Below are 22,189 nucleotides of genomic sequence, written 5' to 3'. Positions count from 1 at the left end.
ACTGATTACTGTATGGCAGAAAAGGAGTTAACACAAGGGGGCAATCAAGGGGTTAAAGCGGAGTTCCACCCAAAAATGGAACGTCCGCTTTAAGTGAAGGTGACCCCCTGACATGCCACATTTGGCATGTCGTTTTTTTTTGGGGGGGGGGGGGGCGGATAACCTCTTTTTAGGAAAGTTCACCTCTCCCCGTGCCATCTTCTGGGACACGTTCCACTGAAGTGGTTACATCCGGCGATGCTCTCATGTAGAAGTGACTCAATCAATTCTACTGGAAGCAGAAGGTGTGCCTCCCGCCACTGCCTCTCTGATCAGGGAGACCGGGACCGCTCTGACAGGTGGCATCCTATGGACTGAACAGACAGACAGACACAGACAGAGACGGATGTTGCTTCTCCGTGTGAGATCAGAAACCGAAAGCAACATAGACTGACACTTTCAGTCTTTTGTTTACTAGCTTGTAAAGCATTTGATCAAACCAACCTCGGTTTAACCAGATGCTTTGGAGGCCAGAGGAGAGTTTTGGGGTCTAAAAGGCCCCAGATGTCTCCATAAAAAGGGCCTGTCACAACCCATGCTATCACAAGGGCTGTATGTTGTTCATCCCTTGCGATAGCAATAAAGTTGATAAAAAAAAACAAGTGTAGGGATAAGGTTAAATAAAATAATACAGTAAAGCACCCCCTTCTCTCCATGCTAACACGCAAATGAATACATTAGCCCCGCACGCATATGTAAATGGTGATCACACCATACATGCCTGACGAAGGGGTCCTGCACAGCTCCAAAACATTGCACTAGGTCCTTTGTAATGTGATCTTTCTGCATTGAAAGTTCTAGATGATTTATTAACCTCTTAAGCCCCAGAAGTTTTACTCCCTTCATGACCAGGTCATTTTTTGCTATACGGCACTGTGTTAATTTAACTGACAATTGCACGGTCGTGCGATGCTGTACCCAAATAAAATTTATGTCCTTTTTTTCCCCACAAATAGAGTTTTCTTTTGGTGGTTTTTGATCACCTCTGCGGTTTTAATTTTTTGTGCTATAAACAAAAAAAGACCAACAATTTTGAAATAAAAACAGTATTTTTTACTTTATGCTTTAAAACATACCCAATAAAAAATAAAAAAATAAATAAATAAATAAAAAAAAAAAAAAAATGTACAAAAATCAAATTCCTCAATTTAGGCCAATAATGTATTTCGCTATATATTTTTGGTAAAAAACAATCCCAATAAGTGTATATTGGTTGTTTTGCGCAAAAGTTATAGCGTCTACAAACTATGGGATATATTTATGGAATTTTTATTGTATTTTATTTTTTTTACTACTAATGGCTGTGATCAGCAGTTTTTAGCAGGACATTGTGGCGGACAAATCAGACACTTTTTGGGGACCAGAGACATTATTACAGTGATCAATTCTAAAAAAAAAAAAAAAAAAAAAAAAAAATGCACCGTCACTGTACTAATGACACTGGCAGGGAAGGGGTTAACATCAGGGGCAATCAAAGGGTTAAATGTGTTCCCTAGGAGTGCTTTGGCTGGGGAAAACAGAGATCCGTATTTCTGCTTAGCAGAAAACACAAGCTCTCCATCTTCTCTCACAGAACGTTGGTCTGCCTTGTTTACAGAGGCAGACTATCGTTTTGCCTCTTCGGAGAACGCTGGCGGCACGCGCGCCACAGATTCAGTGTACAAAATCACGTACAGGTACGTGATTTCACGCAGGAGGGCAGCCCTGCCATAGTATCTGCGTGGGGCGGTCCTTAAGGGGTTAAAGTTTATTTTTCAAATTTCACGTTTGACATAAAAAATTGCAGCACCCACCGTTTTATTCTCTAGGGCAGGGGTAGGCAAACTGGGGCCCTCCAGCTGTTGTAGAACTACATTTCCCGCGAGGCATTGCAAGGCTAGCAGTTACAATTACTCAGAGAGGCATGATGGGACTTGTAGTTCTGCAACAGCTGGAGGGCCCCAGGTTGCCTACCCCTGCTCTAGGGCCTCTGCCCTAGAGCAGGGGTAGGCAACCTGGGGCCCTCTAGCCCCAGGTTGCCTAAAAAAATAAATAAATGAAAAAAAAGTTTGGGGGTTCCAAGTCATTTTCTAGCAAAAAAAAAAAAAAAAAAAAATGCTATTTTAACCGCTTGTCGACCTTTTCACGCAGATATACTGCAGCAGAGGGGCTCGTACAGGGAGAATTGTGTACCTGTACGTGGCCCTTTAAGAGGCGGCCTGCGGGAGCGTGGCAAGCTCCGTGAGTCGGGTCGCAGGTCCCACGGACTCGATGTCCGTGGGGATACCCGCGATCGTCTCACGGAGAGGAAGAATGGGGAGATGCTAATGTAAGCAAGCATCTCCCCGTTCTGCCTAGTGACAGTGTCACTGATCTCTGCTCCTTGTGATCAGGAGCAGAGATCAGTGACATGCCACTCACAGCCCCTCCCCCCCACAGTTAGAAACACACCCCAGGACACACTTAACCCCTACACTACTACCACCTAGTGGTTAACCCCTTCACTGGGAATCAATGCATTTGTATAGCACTGATTGCTGTATAAATGACAATGGTCCCAAAAATGTGTCAAAATATTATATATTTTTTGGGGGATATTAATTATAGCAAAATGTAAAAAATAATGCGTTTTTTTTTTCAAAATTGAAAAAGAAAAAAACAGCAGGGGTGATCACATACCACCAAAAGAAAGCTCTATTTGTGGGAAAAAAGGACGTCAATTTTGTTTGGGAGCCACGTCGCGTGCAACTGTCAGTTAAAGCGACGCAGTGCAAAAAGTGCTCTGGTCAGGAAGGGGGTAAATTCTTCTGGGGCTGAAGTGGTTAACATGTAGGAGAGAGAGGTCAGAAATGGCCCAGTAGGCAAGTAGTTAAAAATTAAGTAAATAGGAGTTTTCAGTTTGTGGTGCTCAGATACAGCTTAGTAGTTCCGCTAGTTGCAGGTGTTGAATGGTGGTAACATCCTCTGACTTTCTTAATTTCTTTGCAGGTGCATAAAAAAAAAAAAAAAGAGAAGAAGAATGAAAGGAGATAAAAAGGTAGATAAAGAAAAAAAAAATGGCTTTGTAAAGTTGGGTTTTAAAGTTGTAAAGTGAAGAGGGGAGGATTTGAATGCATTTGTTGCTGGAAAATCCACTATAATTAAAGCCGTATCTGAAAAAGATGGATTGGGATTGCTTGCTGTAGACCAGCCGTCCCCAACCAGGGTCCCTCCATAGGTGGCTGGGGATTCCTTGTTCTGTAGCTGATTGATCTCTATGTGATGGCTCCTGCCAGGACCAACACCACTTGGCTTAGCCAGCTCCATAACACCAATGATCCTTTTGGCTCTCTGTATGGGGCATTCTTCCCAGTAGCCACCAATATAAAGGGTATTTTTCCCCCTGGGCCCCCAATAAATTGGTTTTAACAGGAGTTCCCCAAAACATGACAAATTATTTCAATTGTTCTTCTGGGGTAACAATGATGAGAAAGGCTGCCGTAGGCACTCCCTACACCTTAAAGTTGACACGTTGGCCGGGTGACTAAATCCCAAGACTGGTTGAACCAAATGAGAGCTATTACAGCGGGTACGGCAGATCACACATCACACACGTCAGCTGTGACTTATCTGCTGGCGCTGGTTGTGTTAGTACAGGTGTGGACTTGTCATAAACTTTATTAAATGGAGATGTTACTAATAATGAGCCGACTAAAATAGAAATCATTTGCATGAGTCTTTGTTTATAGTCAACTTAAAGCCGGCCAAAAAAAAACTGTTCAGACTTGTTCACACATGCGGCTATTACTGAAAAGCCACCCAGCTCCATAGAACATAAAGACACATTTTGTTGCAGATTTGTTTCAAAGATGTGACACAATAATTACATAAGCAACAATTTCCTCCACCATGGAAAAAGTTCTCTACCTCCACTTTCCTGGTCACCGACATGGTGGCATTTCTTTATGAATCGCTCACAAAAATAGCGAAGTTAAGTAAGGCTCCTTTCCCACTTCTGTGACTTGGGATGCGACTTGTGAGACGTCACATCGCAGGACATGTGACATTCAATGAATGTCCATGAGAGCCATTCCTACTGACACTACAGAAGTCACTGCGACTTCACAAAAGGTTCCTGCACAACTTTGGTCTGACTTTTGATACAACTTTGGTCCAGATCTAACATCAGATCAAAGTCGCAATGCAAGTCATACAACTTTGTCGTCTCACAAGTGTGAAAGATGCCTAAAAGTGTCACAAATATTTGAATTTGCTGCATGCATCAGTGTGAACAATGAAAATGTTGCAGGGTTTGCATGAATGTGTCACAAAGATTCTGCTACATCCTCACCGCCAGAATTCCAGAACTGGAATGCTTTATAAATTCACCCCCAATATCTGCACAGTGCAAACTCCAAGTATTCTTGTACTTTCATAATATGCATATAGCGTGCACATCGGCAGGCGGTAAAAACATGGCTCAACCAGGTTTTATCACTCCCCCCTACAGCTGCAAGTCTAAAACAAGGCCCAAGGGCTCTTTTACACTCATGGTGGTGTGCGGTGCCCTCTGATGAGCAATCAGGGTTTGAGTCACTTTTCTAAAGGCGTTTGACAGGCAGTGAGGAGGCCTTATATCGCATCCTCGCTGACGGATTTAACCATATCTGAACTACCACGCCGCAACTGGGTGCATTGATCGCGGTTGTGGCGCGGCACAATTGAACTCAATGGACAAGTGGTGCCGCTTGTCAAACTCTGCACCCCAAGTTAAAAATGCACCGGTGAGAAGAATAGCATTGCGGCTGCGGCATGCGAACAGCCCTGTCCAGTTGATATTTTACAGGTCGGGTGGGCGACTATGTAAGGCTGGATTCACACCTATGCATTTTTAGTGCTTTTTGCATTTTGCAGATTTGCACTACAGTCCATTTAACATGGTTTCCTATGGAACACGTTCTGTAGTGCAAATCTGCAAAATGCAAAAAGCGCTAAAACTGCATAGGTGTGAATCCAGCCTAAGACAGGGAATGAGCCGCTTTTTTGTCACCCCATCAACCACCCTCCCTTAAAGTGGTTGTAAACCTCGTACATGAAATATGAACAAAGCACATCCCTCTATAATGTGTACTTGTCTCTATCCAGACCACTAAGGCCCCTTTCACACTGAGGTGCTTGTAAACTGCTAGTAAAACACTGAGCACTTTTGAAGAGCTTTTCAGGTGCTTTTGAAGAGCTTTCCATTCATTTCAATGGAGAGGGGCGTCTTTTCACCACCCTGCCAGCGCACTGCTCCAGTGTGAAAGCATTCATTAATTTTAATGAAAATAGGTTTTCATGAGCTTTTCAGGCACTTTTTTTTAGCGTGAAAGCGCCTGAAAAGCACCTCAGTGTGAAAGGGGTGTAAGTGTCCTTACTGTCTGCTGCTTTGTTCCTCTGCTATCAGCATGAATCACTTCTGACAAATTTTCCTGACACCAAGAAAAAAAAATGGTGATGGGGAGGGAGCTCCAGCTGATTGACAGCCTCAGCTGTCCTGTGTGAAGGGGGGGGGTGTGTCCCATCTCTCCAATCAGCTTTCAGAGATCTCCTCTTTGAGCTATGCAGAGTGTAACTTCAGCTCTTCTCCCCCTTTTTTCTGAACACTCTGACAAGCTTTATAGATTCAGCACTTTGAACAGATGGCTAAAGATAAACAGTTACAACTTCTGTAGGAGCATTTGGTTCATCTCTGTGTATCACCTGAGGGCAGTCCATATACAGGGTATATGGAAGGGTTCACAACCACTTTAAGCTGCAATAGGCAGTGGACAGGGATGTTTACATGCTGCGGCTGCAATGCTTTGTGCCCACGGCATGTAGCGATCGGCAGGTGGCCACCGAACACTACACATTCAATGTCGCGGGCCAAAACAAATGCCATTAAAACAGGTGGGGAGGAAGGGTCGTATCGCTTCCTTACCATCAGCCTGATTCGAACGCAGATTTGGCTTCAGGGACAAGGAAGATTTGGATGCATGTCTAAATTTATCCTAAAAAACAGATATGTACACGCAACTTTTTTATACGGAGTAGGCAAAATAGGTGGGGGGGGGGGGGGGGGTTACGAATAGTTAGACTTTAAGTGGGTGTCCTTGGTGAAGTTCTGAGTGTATTTGTACCCTCTTACCCATTGAATCCAAAAGACCAATGTACCCAGACAGAAGATATAAAAACAATGAAGTATATATAGACACATCCAGCAACTGCACACAATCTACCTAGATTGCTCAACATCTAATTGCTGACCACAGCATTCTTCTACCGCGACTGATCTATAAATACTGGAAGAAAATAAAGCCAAGCTCTGCCCATCGCAGCCAATTGGATGTCTCCTTTCAATCCTTGCATTCACTAGTAAAACACAACTGGCCTGTGATTGGCTACTGAAGGCAACACCTTTTATAGTCAGTGTGTTAAAAAGGACAGTCCACCTTTTGCAAAAAAATTATAAAATGTACCCACATAAAAAAAAAAAAAAAAAAAAAAAAAAGAAAAAAAAGGGCATTTATTACACTTTTTCATTGAAGTCTGCAGAGCATTGCAACTGTGATGAGCATATCATGGGTGCAATGTACAAGCTTCTGCACGGTTTACATCCCAGCCCCATACAGAGGTAGTATGGTACAGACCTACCATCAAACTAAGGTGCGGAGACGTCATTGCATTTGTGCCGGGGAAATCTACGCATTTCTCTGCCGCCGTGGCAGATGAATACCTGAAAAATTAAAAAAAAAAAAAATTTGGATATTTTTTTTTTTTTTTTTACTTACCTCTAAATGCTTGTTGCTAGGTGGTCCCTCGTAGTCTGCCTCTTCCTTTGCCTGGGCTGGTGACATCACTTCCGCCTCGGCACAGGAAGGGCTCCGCTCTGTTCCCTCCCTCCTGTCAATCATCTGGGACCCATTACAGGTCCCAGGTGATTGAGCGGCCAATCACGGCGCGCGGCGCCGCTCGCGCATGCGCAGTGGGTGCCAGGCTGTGAAGCCACAGCCCGGCGCCCACAGTTGAAATGCCGACGAGCGGAGGGGGGGGGGACGAGCGGGGCTTCAATCCCCCGCATCGCTGGACCCAGGGACAGGTAAGTGTCCAATTAAAAGTCAGCAGCTGCAGTATTTGTAGCTGCTGACTTTTGATTTTTTATTTTTTTTTTTTAATGGACCCCCTGGGTGGAACCCCACTTTAAGGGGTGTATTTATTTAAAAAAAATAGAATAGAAACAAAAAAAAATTATTCCAGAGCTAATTTATTCTAGAAAAGGCTCCTTCAGTGCAAATCCGGACAAAATTGAACATTAGCCATTTTGCCTCCAGGTCAGATGGTGGAATCGGGAGATTAGCGCATTATGGTCACTAGATGGAGCAGATTATCATACTAAAGAATATTTATTTACTGCAGGGGTAGGCAACCTTAAAGATGTGGAGATCTACCTGAACAAGTCAAAGATCACCGGGCACAGTGTCGCCTCCTCACACCTGATGTAAATCTCTAATGGCCGTACTACCGTGTCACAATCGTGTGCATCACATGGCAATCATGGGTTTAAATCAGGTGGTGAGGAGGTAAAATATCCCCACCTCACCTCTTGTCAAACACTCAGATCGCTTTTTAGGGGAGCAGCTGTGCCTCCTGCACTTGTGAATGCGCTCTTAGTGGCATTTGGAAGTGCCACCCTTAGGGCTCTTTTACATATAAAGTTGGGGTTTTACTGCCCCCAATCCCTACCACCTTTAGCTACTGAGGCAGCAGCCAAAAAGGTATAGATATGGTGCAGCAGGAATTAAGCCCCTTGTTGCTTTTAGTGGGTGCTACCGTCTGCCAATCACGACCCATTTAAGTAAATGGAGCCACCCTGAAAGTACCCCGCAACTCCATGCTTCTGCGGGGTCCAAGGGGTTAAAACAGGTGGTGAGAAAGCCACACAACACTGCCCGCTATAACCCCTTGTTGGCTGTACTGCACAAGGTTGCAGGGCACTTGCAGAGCAACCTCCTTAACTTAAATGGGTCATGCTTGGCATGTGCTACACCTACCAACCATGACAGGGCATAGAACTCCTGTTGTGACTGGGACATATACACCCCTGGCCACTGCAGCTAAGGGGGTAATAAAAACACGTCTTAACTATGGGGTTTTACCACCCCCAAACTGCAAATGTGAATGAACCCTTACTCTTCTGAACCCCCTATAAGGCTGCTTTTACACTGATGTGCTGTGGTGTACCTGCACTGTGGGCGCAGAGCAGGGCATTTGTGACTTTCCTGGGTTAGCTGTGTTTTGCTAAACACTTATATTATTTCCTGCAGGTGTGGTTCACTTTCTGAAAGTTTTGGTGCGCTTTCAGAGAGTGCACCAAACCCGCAGGATATAATAGAAGTCTATGGCTAAGCACAGCAAACCTGCAGGTACACTGCCCTTCACCCGTGGTGTGGGTAACCCGCAGTGCATTGGTGTGAAAGCAGCCCTATACTATTATGCCCGGTGTATTCCTTCACACTGACCTGAAGATCTCTTCTTTCCTGCTGTTGGCACCACTCTGGAGACCACTAGGCGGGATAAGAGATGGAGTGCAGTTGGTATGACTCCGCATGGGACTAGGGCAGTGATGGCGAACACGTGGCATGCGTGCCGCTGCCGGCACGTCGAGCCGTCTCTGTGGGCACGCCGTAACAATTCAGAATTACACTGTCAAATCGTCTACAACTCTACACCGCGCCCGAGAACTACATCTCCCATAGTTCTCTGGGGCTAGCGGTGATGTGTCCGAGTGGGCGTGACGCACGCGCGCCAAACGAGAGCGCTGACCCCCCCGTTCTTTTTATCTGACGTCTCTTCATCTGACGTTCCCTGCCGACGCACCTCTTCATCGGACACACCGGAGCGCCCGGGAACTGACCCCACACTGCAACCCAGTGAGTTATTATCCACTTTCCAACCCGCCATAGGCCGAAAGACGGCTACAGCGTGGTCGGCTTATTCTGGGAGGGCGTCCGTGGACATCCTCCCAGAATCTTGCACCTGTGCGCCCTACAGTGTGAGGGGGGAGGGGGAGGGAGAGAGATCGTTTACAGAGTATGGTTACTGAGCAGCGATGTGGGCACTACAGATCCAGCCCACAGCGCTGCTCAGTACCAATACTCTGCCCATACTCTGCCGTACTTTGAACCTGTGTCCTGGCCTATGGACAACAATGACAAATAATGTTTTTTATTCCAGGCCTTTGTATCTACAGCGGACCCAGCAGAGTGGTGTCAGCGGTTTCACAGGACATTGGACAAAATCGTGAGTTGCTCTTCTACAAATCTTTGTTTATTTTGTACCTTTTTTTGTGAGATGTCTCTCTATGTACTCTGCAGTACTCTGCAGTACTCTGCCCATACTCTGCACATACATACAGTTTGGACAACTGTAGGAGTTGTTTTTTTCTAAACTAAAACCTCGGTATTCAGGTTTAATTGCAGTGTTGGCACTTTGAAAAAAATAAGTCGGTTTGTGTTGCAGTTTAGGCACTCGGGCTCAAAAAGGTTCGCCATCACTGGACTAGGGTGACCACATTTCCAAACTCCCATTCAGGGACACAACCCCCCCCCAGCTTTATTATTCAGCTGTCAGCGGGGATGCCCATTGACAGCTGATGACTCATCGGTTGCCGGGGGGGGTTCCCAGCCCCACTCCTTAACAACCAGCTTTTATTACGTCCACCGAACACCCTGGGCTGGGAAAGGAGTGACAGATTCCATCATTGGCTCATCAGGTGTCAGTTTCAGGAGTCGGCTGTGTCAGTTTTATTCCAGGACACTGTATTGTCTCGGAATGAAAGTCCCCGGGACCCTGGACAGACCTGCAAAATGCGGGACTGTCCTGGACAATCCGGGACACGTGGTCACCCTACAAGGGACAGGAGCCGGCACTACAGAGGAGACATCAGATTATTCTTGCTCCCTTCTACAACCCCAACTTTATAAGTAGTCCCTGTGCATTGTAATCCGTTTAACGCTCTGGGATGGCAGGTCAGCGAGCCCAGACCACGATCTACAGGTTAGAAGCTGCAGCAAGAAAGCTAGAGCCCACCTCCCTTCCAGACTGGAAGACATCCAGCATCATCTAGCTCTTTTCACTACAGTCTTACAACCCCTTTCATTCATTGGATTTCAGTTCTTTCAATCATGGAAACTTAGCAATCACATGTGAGTGTTATCTAGGGCAGTCTGCATGCAAATCCAGCCTAGGAGCGCCCACCTCTCCACATTGACACCTGTTCATCAAAACATTTTTGACATTTGCATAACCCCTCCCACTGAGAAACGCATGCAGCCCCTCCCACCAGCCACAATCTGCCTGTATTGCACAGGAGCATTTTGATATTTGCATGACTCCTCCCACTGATAAAAGCATGCAGCCCCTCCCACCAGCCACAATCTGCATGTATTTCATAGACAAGCACAGAGACCCAGAGATGACAGCACTGGCTATAAAATAAGGTATGGAATGAAAACACAATTTGGAATGTTGAAGGGACACGCTGGAAAACTTTTCTCAATGGGCAGCTGCAGCCACTGATCAGTGTATTGTGACAGCCACAGGTGCCAATGTCATCTGTACCAGATTGTGAGTGCTCCAGTTTTAGTAAATCTCCCCCTATGGTGTTCCTTTACAATTCCGGTGTGGACGGGCCCCCTAACACCCCAATCTGATGTCTGTGGGGGGGTCACCGTACTGATTACAATCAACTATGTCATACGAGGTTCTACCTAAACCGTCCAATCACAGACTTGTAGGTACAATCAGATTGGACCGTGTGTGAGGATACGGGTGATGCCACCCAGGTGGTGATCACTTACCCACGGTGGCCACGGTGTCAAAGTCGTCCAGCTTGTACTGCGGTTGGAGGTCGGGGCAGGGCGGCGAGCTGCGCCCACACACGCTGAGTCCGAGGCACCCCGGGCTGGGGCTAGCGACTCCCCCATCGCAGCTGCCCTTACCGCCACTCCTGGCTTTGGCCGTCCCGGCGGCGCTGGCGGCTCCTTCCATCCCCGAGCGCGTTCAGATCAAAGCTACAGTAAGTTGCAGGTAAGTGTCTCCTGTAGGGGTGCCCAGAGAACGGAGAGAGGGGACAGCGGCTCACTCCTGGTGTGCCCAGGTGGCATTGCCAGTCATCAGTCTGCCATCCCTCATTGTGTCTGGGCACTGCCAGGGATGGAGGGAGGGAGGCACTGCTGAGAAAAACGTGCTGCTAGTCAGTGCTGGACACAATACATCCTCACAACTCTCCTCAACTGACCCGCAGCCCCGCTGTCACCCGGCCGGCCCCTCGCTGCTCACTCACTACTATGGGCGGCTGACGTAGAAGAAAGGAATGGGGAAGAGGCTCGCTCGTCTCTCCGCTTCAGCCGTTTTACTCGGAGAAATACCGCAGCTCCGGCTCCCTTTAGACGTGTGTGCTTCTCCTGCTGGCCGCTGGGTGGTGCTGTCCGGAGAACAACGCGCTGATTCTCAGGAGACAGCAAGAAACTTTAAACTAAACATCATAGATTAGAGATTAGATGTGGTGGCTGCATCCGTTTTCTTTTTTAGACTCCCCCCCCCCCCTTTGTTTTCACCTGGTGATCTAGCTAGTAACACACCTCCTGTAATAGAGTCCCCCACTCTGGATGAAGAAACACATTTCATAGTTCCCAATCGTCGCTGATTTCGAAGGACTGTCCCTGATTTCGAGCAATGTCCCTCATTCCTCCTCATTTGTCCCTCATTTTGAACTGATCTATATAGATGTATATAACATGCACTTTTTATCTATCAAAAAGTGTTTTCCAGTGCTAAACCTTTCATCTGATTTCTAAATTGCTGCATTTGTAAATTCCAAAAGCCAATATAAAGGAATAGTAGTGGTAAAAAAAGCACTTGTGAGTTTAACCAATCTTGTTTTTTTTTTGTACAATTCTCCTTTAAGGGGGTGTGGCAGGGGGCGTGTCCTATGCCTGCATACTTTTGCCAATAGGTGTCCCTCATTCCCATCTCAAAAAGTTGGGAGGTATGCATTTGGACTAGAGCTGCCACTTTTTCTTCAGCCAAACACTTTAGCAGCGCACAATTTTAAAAAAAAATGTTTTAGAATACACTGTACTACAGGATTGTAACAAACCTGGGACACCTTTGGGTGCTCCAAAGAGAATAGAATTTGTGGAGTGCATAGTGTCCCCCTCACCCTCCTATCAGGCCGAGTCACATTCCTGTCTGAATATTGTGTCCAGGTTTTAGGCGGACTGAAACCCGGACACAAGATTCAAAACCCGGACTGGCCAGGCGAATCCCAGACAGGTGGCAACCCTAATTTGGACAGCAGCATTGTCAGTCTAGGGGTAGGCAACCTTAACCACTTCCTGCCTGGCCTATAACAGATTGACGTCCGGGAAGAGGTTCTTTTAAAATGGTTCTGTTATTCTGACTGGTCAGGATAGCATGCCGGCGCACACCCGCGAGGTGATCACGAGTGTGGCATCTCCGATTGTGATAAGAAGCCTCTGACAGAGACTTCTTACCACGTGATCAGCTGTGATCGCGTGAACCAGGAAGTGCATTCCTTGGTTCGCACTGACAGGGAGAGCCAATCGGCGGCTCTCCCTGTCGGGGGGGGGGTCTGTGCTGGTAATCAGCACACTGATTAACTGATTATCAGCACAGCCAACATCAAATGTACCCATAAGCTGCCAATCGGTGCCCAGTCAGCGCCCCATCATAACCCCCTGCCAGTGCCCAATAAAGTGCCAAGCAGTGCCTACCACAGTGCAAATCAGTGCCCACCATAGTGCCAATCAGTGTGCATCACAGTGCCAATCAGAGCCCAGCATCAACATCTGACAGTACCTGCCCAATCAGTGCTACCCATCAGTGCCATCTATTAGTGTCCATCAATGCCACCTGTCAGTGCCAATCAGTGCTGCCGGTCAGTGCCCATCAGTGCCGCCTGCCAGTGCCCATCAATGCCACCTGTCAGTGCCCATAAGTGCCACCTGTCAGTGCCCATAAGTGCCACCTGCCAATGCCCATCAATGCCGCCTGTCAGTGCCCATAAGTGCCACCTGTTAGTGCCCATCAGTGCTGCATATGAGTGCCACCTATTGGTGCCCATCAGTGCTGCATATCAGTGCCCATCAATTCTACATATCAGTGCCTCCTCATCAGTGCCCATCAGTGCCAACTCATCAGTGCCAACTCATCAATGCCCATCAGTGAAGGAGAAAACAAAATTTTATAAAAGAAACGAAGAAAAACTTTTTTTTTTTCAAAAATGTTGGTCTTTTTTTAGTTTGTTTAGCAAAAAATAAAAACCGCAGAGGTGATAAAAAACCACCAAAAGAAAGCTCTATTTGTGGGAAGAAAATGATAAAAATGTATTTTGGGTACAGTGTTGTATGACCGCGCAATTGTCATTCAAAGTGCGACAACGCTGAAATCTGAAAATTGTCCTTGGCAGGAAGGGGTGAAAGTGCCCGGTATTGAAGTGGTTAAAGAGGTTTTCCAGCCTGGGTGAAAAAAATTAAGTCAGCAGCTACAAATGCTGTAGCTGCTGACTTTTAATATTAGGACACTTGCGTATCCAGAGATCCAGCGATGTCGGGACTGCAGCCGATCTTCAGGTCGACTCCCAGGTGCTGCCGCCGCCATTCCTGGTAAGGGAACCCAGCAGGGAAGACTTTCAGCTTCACTCCTGGCTCCCTACTGTGCATGCGCGAAGCGCACTGTGATTTCTAATTGGCCCGGCGGCGGGAGAAGGAGGAGGCGAGTCAAACTTCCGGGAGATTGGGCCACGACCCGTCTATGGAAGTGGGGAAGGCTGCTAAATGTGGCACCGGAGGGGCGGAGGAAGCATATAAGCGAGAGTTCCACTTCTGCTTTAAAGATGTGGAGATCTACCTCAATAACAGAGAAGTCAAAGATCACCGGGCACAGTGTCGCCTCCTCACCCCTAATCACCGTACTACCGTGTCACAATCATGTGCATTGCACAGCAATCATAATCAGGTGGTGAGGAGGTAAAATATCCCCACCTCACCTCTTGTCAAACACTCAGATCGCTTTTTAGGGGAGCAGCTGTGCCTCCTGCACTTGTGAATGCGCTCTTAGTGGCATTTGGCAGTGCCACCCTTAGGGCTCTTTTACATATAAAGTTGGGGTTTTACTGCCCCCGATCCCTACCACCTTAAGCTACTGAGGCAGCAGCCCAAAGGTGTACACAACGCGCAGCAGGAATTAAGCCCCTTGTTGCTTTTGGTGGGCACTACCGTCTGCCAATCACGTCCCATTCAAGTAAATGGTGCCACCCTGAAAGTACCCCGCAACTCCGTGCTTCTGCGGTGTCCAAGGGGTTAAAACAGGTGGTGAGAAAGCCACACAACACTGCCCGCTATAACCCCTTGTTTGCTGTACTGCACAAGGTTGCAGGGCACTTGCAGTGCAGCCTCCTTTACTTGAATGGGTCATGCTTGGCATGTGATACACCTACCAACCATGACAGGGCATATAACTCCTGCTCCGGCTGCCACATGTGTACACCCCTGCCCACTGCAGCTAAATGGGTGCGGTTGGGGCAGGGGTGATAAAAACAGATCTTAACTATGGGGTTTTATCACTCACCAAACTGCACATGTAAATGAACCTTTACTGTTCTGAGCCCCCTATAAGGCTGCGTTCACACCGATGTGCTGTGGTGTACCTGCAGTGTTGGTGCAGGGCAGTGCATCTGCGACTTTCCTGGCGCTTTGCCATACACTTCTATTATATCCTGCAGGTGTGGTTCACATTCAGCAAGTGCACAAAACTCCCGCATTTAGAAAGGGCACCAAACCCACAGGATATAATAGAAGTCTATGGCTAAGTGCAGCAAACCCGCAGGTACACTGCCCTGCACCCGTGGTGTGTGTAACCCGCAGTGTATCAGTGTGAAAGCAGCCTTCTACAGCTGCGATATACAGGTTGCTGACCCCCCTGGTCTAGGGGAAAGGGAAGTGCTCCCTTCACACTTGTGTGACTTGTGAGACCCCAAGTTGAAGAACATGTGAAATTCAAAGTATTTCTATGAGAGCCATTCCTACTGACACTACAGAAGTTGGTACAACTTTATAAAAGGTTCCTGCACTACTTTGATCCACGTTTTTGATGTGACTTTGGTCCAGAAAATGTAAAGTCAGATCAAAGTCACGCCAAAAGTCACATCAAAGTTGCACTCCAAAGTGCGACTTTGGAGATGCGCTAATGTAAAAGGAGCCTAAGGCTCCATTCAGACTTGTGCGACTTGTCATGCCACTTTGGACACCAAAGTGGCATGACAAGTCATTCTCCATGCTTTCCAATGATAACCATTCATATATGCGCAGTAGTTCAAGCACTACTTTGGTCCAACTTTCATGCAACTTGAGGGCCATAGACTTCAATGTTAACCCTCAAAAGTTGCATGAAAGTTGTACCTGAATGTTATACAACAGTTGTCCATTATCAGTGGTCAAAGCCAAAGTCTTATCCAAGTTGCACCCCAAAGTCGGTACAACTTTGGAATCATACAAGTATGAATGGAGCCAGACTAGCATATTTAGATACACTAACAAATTAAAGACAAACTCCAGCTCACACTTTATCAGCAGTTGCAGTAAACAGTTTTGTTCCTTTTGTGATAAAGGTTCTACATAAATAAAAGCTAATCATTGTAGGCTCCCCTGTCAATGGTAAATGGTTTATCTCAACCCACTAACTGCTACATCTGCAGGACAGCTTGTTCTGCTGAAAAACAACAAAACGTACTGGCAGGATGACCAGATGACACAAAAGAAAGAAAGCCCAAGGGCTCTTTCACGCGGGCGGATCTGCCTGTTCAGTGCGGAATCTGATTGCTGACCCCCGCTGAGCAGGCGGATGACAGGTCCATGTCCGCTCCACTTATGCTGTTATGCCTGTTTTTCCATTTAAAGTAGTATTAAGCCCCCAGCGTTTTTTTTAACTTAAAGTGATATTTCCAGCCTTTAGAAGGAAAAAAAAAAAAAAAACACCCCCGTGATGGTCGCATCTATGTGTAAATGACTCACTGTCACCTCCTTAGTAAGCGCGCTCCCATCTTCAGTGTGGGCATCTGAAGCCTGCCCGTAGTTCCTTCCAGGATACCCGATCTCGCACATGTGCATTGTGTACAAAGCGTGGTGCATTCGCATTGCAGAGGCTGCCCATTGACTTCTGGGATTGATGACACTTATATGCCAGGAGCCAATGAGTGGCCAGATGTCGCTGCAGCGAGGTAATGTGGAAGTGCACCTGTTTATTGGCCAAAATAGGTAATAAATAGGTAATAAGCTCTGAAAAAAACAAAAACAATCTGGGATTCATGGAAATGTGATCGGCAGCAACGGGGGGGGCGAACTTCAACATCGGATGGAACTCTGCTTTCAAGCAATATGAAACCCAAAAGCAAACATTTATTATATTATGTAGCTTACCGATTCTTAGATGGGATGGCTGCATTTGTTTCCTTTTTTAGGGCTTTCTTTTTTCTATTTCCATCTGGTGATCCAGCCAGCAAGTCTGTTGTGTTTCCCAAGCTCTCCTTAGTAGCTATGACTAAGCACTGTTGAGAGTGTGAAATGCGTCAGCTGATCTATCCAATACCTCCCAACATTTTGAGATTGGAATGAGGGATACTTACTTCCAAACGTATGTAGGCATAGGACACGCCCCCAGAAACACCCCCTTAAAGGAGAATTAACCAAAAAAATGTTATTTAAATTCATAAGGACTTTTTTTTTTTACCACTACTATTCATTTATATTGGCTTTTAAAATTGACAAATGCAGCAATTTAGAATTTGGATGAAAGGTTTAGCACTGGGAAACACTTTTTGAAAGATAAAAAGTGCATTTTATATACAACTATATGGATCAGACCAAAATGAGGGACAAATGAGGAGGAAAGATGGACAGAGGGACATTGCTCCAAATCAGGGACAGTTGGGAGCTTTGTTATCCTGTATCCCTGCTATGGTTTGAACTTTTGGTATTTTATACAATAAAGGTGTTTTTATTGGAGTGCGGCTGTCCAGATCCTCTTTCTTCTAATTGCTATATGCTTAGCCTGCACCTGCTGCTTCCACCTTGAGAAGGGCGCCATTCTCAGACACCCCCACCTAGAGCGGTGATCCCTTCTCCCCAGAATGTATCTGTTTACATGGATGGGACAAACCACTTAACACTGGCAGGGGTGATTAAAATGATCCGATTTTATTTATTCAAGCAAAACCTTTATCCCAAAAGGAAAAAAGCTGTTTGCTGCAACAGACTAAAGGCCCGTACACATGATACGAATATCGGAAGTAAAATTTCGTCCGACGAACGATCTGCCAACTTTCGGATCGTTTCGACAGCCGATACTGATTTTTCGTCTGACAAAAGCTGGATGTGCAGTAGAGCTACGCGACTAATCGTTAAGAATCGTTATCGCGATCTTGAAAAAAGTATTTCCCGATTCTTTCTATGTAGAGAATTCTCTCTGCTCTGCTAAAGCTGGCAGCCCTCAAAAGAAAGGAAAAAAAAAACGGGCAGTCTGCCAAGAATCACAACATTCTTTGTTGAAACTTAAGAATAAACATAGTAACAAGCTGTCCTTTAGATCAAAGGAATACACTTTGGTGTGAAAATGAGGGAACCACTTAAACACTAAACCTTTTTCTGACATTTGTTGGTTTCAAGTTAAAATCATTTTTTTTTTTTTTTTTGCTAGAAAATTACTTAGAACCCCCAAACATTATATATATATATATATATCTATATATATATATATATATAGATATATATATATCTATATATATAAATATATATATCTATATATATAGATATATATTTTTATATATATAGATATATATATACATATATATATTTTTTTTAGTAGAGACCCTAGAGAATAAAATGGTGGTTGTTGCAATTCTTTATGTCACACTGTATTTGCGCCAGCAGTCGTTCAAATGCAATTTTTTGGGAAAAATTACACTTTAATGAATTAAAAAAAAAAAACAACCCAGTAAAGCCCAATTTTTTTTTTTTTTTGTATAATGTGAAAGATTTTATGCCACGAGAATCATGAGAGAATTGTGATCCTTTTATTCTGAGCAAAAAAATCATGATTCTCATTTTGGCCAGAATCGTGCAGCTCTAATATGCAGACTATAATATTTTTGTCAGTTGTGAACAACGTCCGATTTTCGTATAATTAGTACGGTTTTCATTGGAAAAAATCGTAAGAGCAAGACTACGCATGCTCAGAAATGAAAGAACACATACAAAACCATTCAACACATTACGTCACTTCTGAAGTTGAATTCTGTCATACGAGAATTTACTTATGGTGAGTAACCTCTTCACTTTCGACATGAGACTAGCATGCAACAAAAAACAGTCGCCTGAAAATCTGATTGTGCGTACAAGGCTTAAGCGTGAGGGGGAGTGTGGCATCAATTTGTTAGTGTATTTAAATCTGCTTATACATTTAACACCCCCCCCCCAGACTGACAATGCTGCAGTCTGCTGTGCCTCCTTTTCTCATTCCTCCAGAGTTGTCTCTCATTAATACAGGAGGTGTGTTACTGGCCAGATCACCAGGTGAAAACTGAGGGAAAAAAACCATAGAAAAGAAAACTATTGCAGCCACCACATCTAATGATTGGTATGCTGCAATATACATTTTTGGTTTTGGGTGTGATACCGGTTAATTTGATTTAGGTGAACATTACCTCAACATTTCATATTCCTGATATGTGTCTGTTGTACCATGTACTTGTGTTAAAAAGAATCCTGTTTTCTCTGCATTGTTTCCTTTGTGTGATATACCTGGTGATCCTGCCAGTCCCTCTGCTTTTCTATTTCATACTGACCACACCAGAGCATGGATGCACATTCATCCCAGCATGATCAGTTTACTTCTTTGCATTCTACTTGGGAGCACAACAGTGCATATTTTTAGCACTGATCACTGTATTAGTTTCACTGGTTCTCAAAAATTGTCAAAAGTGTCAGTGAGTGTCAGCGTGTCCACCGCAATATCGTAGTCCCACTATAAGTTGCTGATTGCCACCATTACTAGTAAAAGAAATTAAAATAAATACAAATATCCCACGCTATAACTTTTTGCGCAAACCAATCCATAAACGCTTATTGGGATTTTTTTTTTAACCAAAAATATGTAGCAGAATACATATTGACCTAAATGTATGAAGAAATTAGTTTTATAGCAAAAAATAAAAAAATATTGTTTGTTTTTTCAAAATTGTCGGTCTTTTCTTGTTTATTGTGCAAAAAATAAAAAACGCAGAGGTGATCAAATACCACCAAAAGAAAGCTCTATTTGTGGGAAAAAAAGGTCATCAATTTTATTTGGTTACAGTGTCGCATGACCACGCAATTGTAAGTTAACCCTTTCATGCCTAAGCCTACTGTATTTCTGACATTTGTTGCTTACAAGTTAAAATCCGTATTTTTTGCTAAAAAATTACTAAGAATCCCTAAACATTATATATATATTTTTTAGCAGAGACCCTAAAGAATAGAATGGCGATTGTTGCAAATTTTTTATGTCAAATGGTATTTGCGCAACGGTCTTTCAAACGCAATTTTTGGGGAAATAAAGACACTTTCATGAATTAAAAAAAAGCAAAACAGTAAAGTTAGCCCATTTTTTTTGTATAATGTGAAAGATAGTGTTACGCCGAGTAAATGGATACCTAACATGTCGTGTTTTAAAATTGTGCACACTGATACTTATCCAGAGTATTGGAAAAGTTTGGCATATGAGGTGAAATATTTTCAGCCATCACTGCTCTATATATGGTCCCATCTGCCTATGTATACTCAGAAGGTCTGTTCTCAAAAAACTTTACAATTTCAAATGGCACGAGACAGGGCTGTCCCGTCTCCGCTTATTTTTGCTTTGGCGATGGAACCCCTAGCGGAGAAAATTAGGTCCCATAGTGTCATCAAAGGGATACAGGTAGAGGGAGAACATTACCCTATAACACTTTTTGCGGATGACATTATTCTGACATTAGATGACCCTGCTAGATCATTGTCAGTAATACACCAGATCCTCAACGAGTTCAATCTAGTCGCCCTCTATAAAGTCAATTAAACAAAATCTAGCATATTGAGTATTAACATTAACAGAACCCTGAAAACTTCCTTACAATCCCAGTTCACATACCCATGGTCCTCCAACACACTATTCTACCTGGGTATCACTTTAACTTCTCCTCTCTCTAACCTATACAAGGAGAACTTTGCCCCACTTCTGTTAGAGATTCAAAAGAGACACTGTTAAAATGAGCAAACTTTACCTATCATGGGAGGTAGATTGGCAGCGTTTAAAATATCCATTCTACCCAAAATTTTATATTTCTTTAGAACATTACCAATCCAAATCCCACCAGCCTTTTTTAAAAATATCCAGAAAACTATATCTACCTTTCTGTGGAATAAAGGCAAGTCCAGATGTAGTCATGACACCGTTCGGAAACATAGGAAAGCAGGAGGCATGGGAGTATCAGACCTGCAGGACTACTACTCAGCCACATTATTAGATCAACTGAGGTTCTGGTTTACTTATCCAAATTGTAAATCATGGTGCACCATAGAACATTCAGTAGTGACACCATGCAACCTGCAGTCACTTCTACTAGCAAACGCCATATCCCCTACTCTCAGTACTGGCTTGAACCATCCCACTATATCAGCCTCCATACTTGGAGGCACTTCCTACAACATGGTAATCAAACAACCAAACGAACAAAAATCCCACTTAACATAGGAACACTTAGATTCGTCAACCCCTGTATAGCAACTCCCAAGTGGGAAGCAAGAGGAATCAGAGAAATCTCGTCTATACTTGAGGAAGATAAACTTATTTCATATGAGGCACTAGCTTCTAAATACTCCCTCCCAAAAGGAGAGTTCCTCACATACGCCCAACTAAAATCCACCTTAACACCTAGTCTAAACTTGGATAGAAAGATTCCCCAGGATGTCTGGAATTTCTGCATCCAAATCCCAAAAAGAGAATATCACTATTTTACAACTGCTTGCATGATAAACTCACCTTTAATGTATCCAAGCCCCTGATCAAATGGGCCACAGAACTGAACGTTGATATCCCAGACCACCAGTGGCAAAAAACAATATCAAACAATATGTCAACTTCTAAATGTGCTACGTACTGGGAAATGGTACAGAAACTCCATCTTCGGTGGTACTACACGCCATACATGATAGCTAAATTTACGCCTGAACAATCTAACCAATGCTGACGAGGCTGCGGCCTAATAGGCACTCTTTCTCCCATGTTATGGTTTTGTCCCAACATACGTAGTTACTGGAACTCAGTGTTCAAACTCATTACTAAGCTGACTGGGTTCATCTCCAGACCAAACTTTAAACTGGCAATTCTGAGCATTGGCATAGAAAAAATTTCCAAAGAGCCTTAGACATGTGGCTATGCATACACTTTTCACCACACCATTAATTCTCATGAGGAAATGGAAATCTATCACAGCCCTGAATGTTGGAGAAGTGGTGAATCTCACTTCGGAGACATACTTTCTGGAACAATTAATGGCCTACAAACTAGGTGTCTTAACTAAATTCTATGAACAATGGGCTCCTTGGAGAGAACTCTACAACGAGACATAGCTTAAACCCCTCACAATCCCCCTGCTGAAAATCACACAAATCAGGAGTCCTGATATAAAGCCGTGACATAAGGTAATTGGGTAACCTACCATTTCTCCCCCCCCATCCCATCCCTCCCAGTTTTTCCTTTCTTCTATACGGTTCAACATATAATGTTTTATGTATTATTGATTCAAAGCATATGTGGTAATTTCTTCAGATTGACACCCACAGAATGATATAACTCTTTGTTTATGCTATGTTTATTCATACCGAATAATGTTAAGTTCTTTAAGACCCCTTTCACACTGAGGGCATTTTGCAGGCGCTATAGCATTAAAAATAGCGCCTGCAATCCGCCCTCAAACAGCTGCAGCATTGTCTCCAGTGTGAAAGCCTGAGGGATTTCACACCGGAGCACTGCGCTGGCAGGACGTCAGGAAAAGTCCTAGCTATTGCGGCGCATT

The 22,189-nt window shown here is 44.5% G+C and overlaps 1 protein-coding gene across 1 annotated transcript in view; it reads right to left on the bottom strand.

Annotated features, from left to right (window-relative positions):
- Positions 1-11,454, bottom strand: part of PRKX (protein kinase cAMP-dependent X-linked catalytic subunit) — a 230,558-nt gene extending 219,104 nt beyond the window's left edge. The window contains exon 1 of the mRNA XM_073616384.1: positions 10,878-11,454. Within this exon, the coding sequence (XP_073472485.1) occupies positions 10,878-11,067 (190 nt within the window). The 5' untranslated portion in view covers positions 11,068-11,454. The remainder of the gene's footprint in view (positions 1-10,877) is intronic.
- Between the last annotated feature and the right edge of the window lie 10,735 nt (positions 11,455-22,189).

The sequence above is a fragment of the Aquarana catesbeiana genome, linkage group LG02 (assembly GCF_042186555.1).
Source record: "Aquarana catesbeiana isolate 2022-GZ linkage group LG02, ASM4218655v1, whole genome shotgun sequence".
In the NCBI taxonomy this organism is placed as follows: Eukaryota; Metazoa; Chordata; class Amphibia; order Anura; family Ranidae; genus Aquarana; species Aquarana catesbeiana.
The sequence above is the reverse complement of the archived record's forward strand: the minus strand, read 5'-3'. Positions and strand labels throughout refer to the sequence as shown.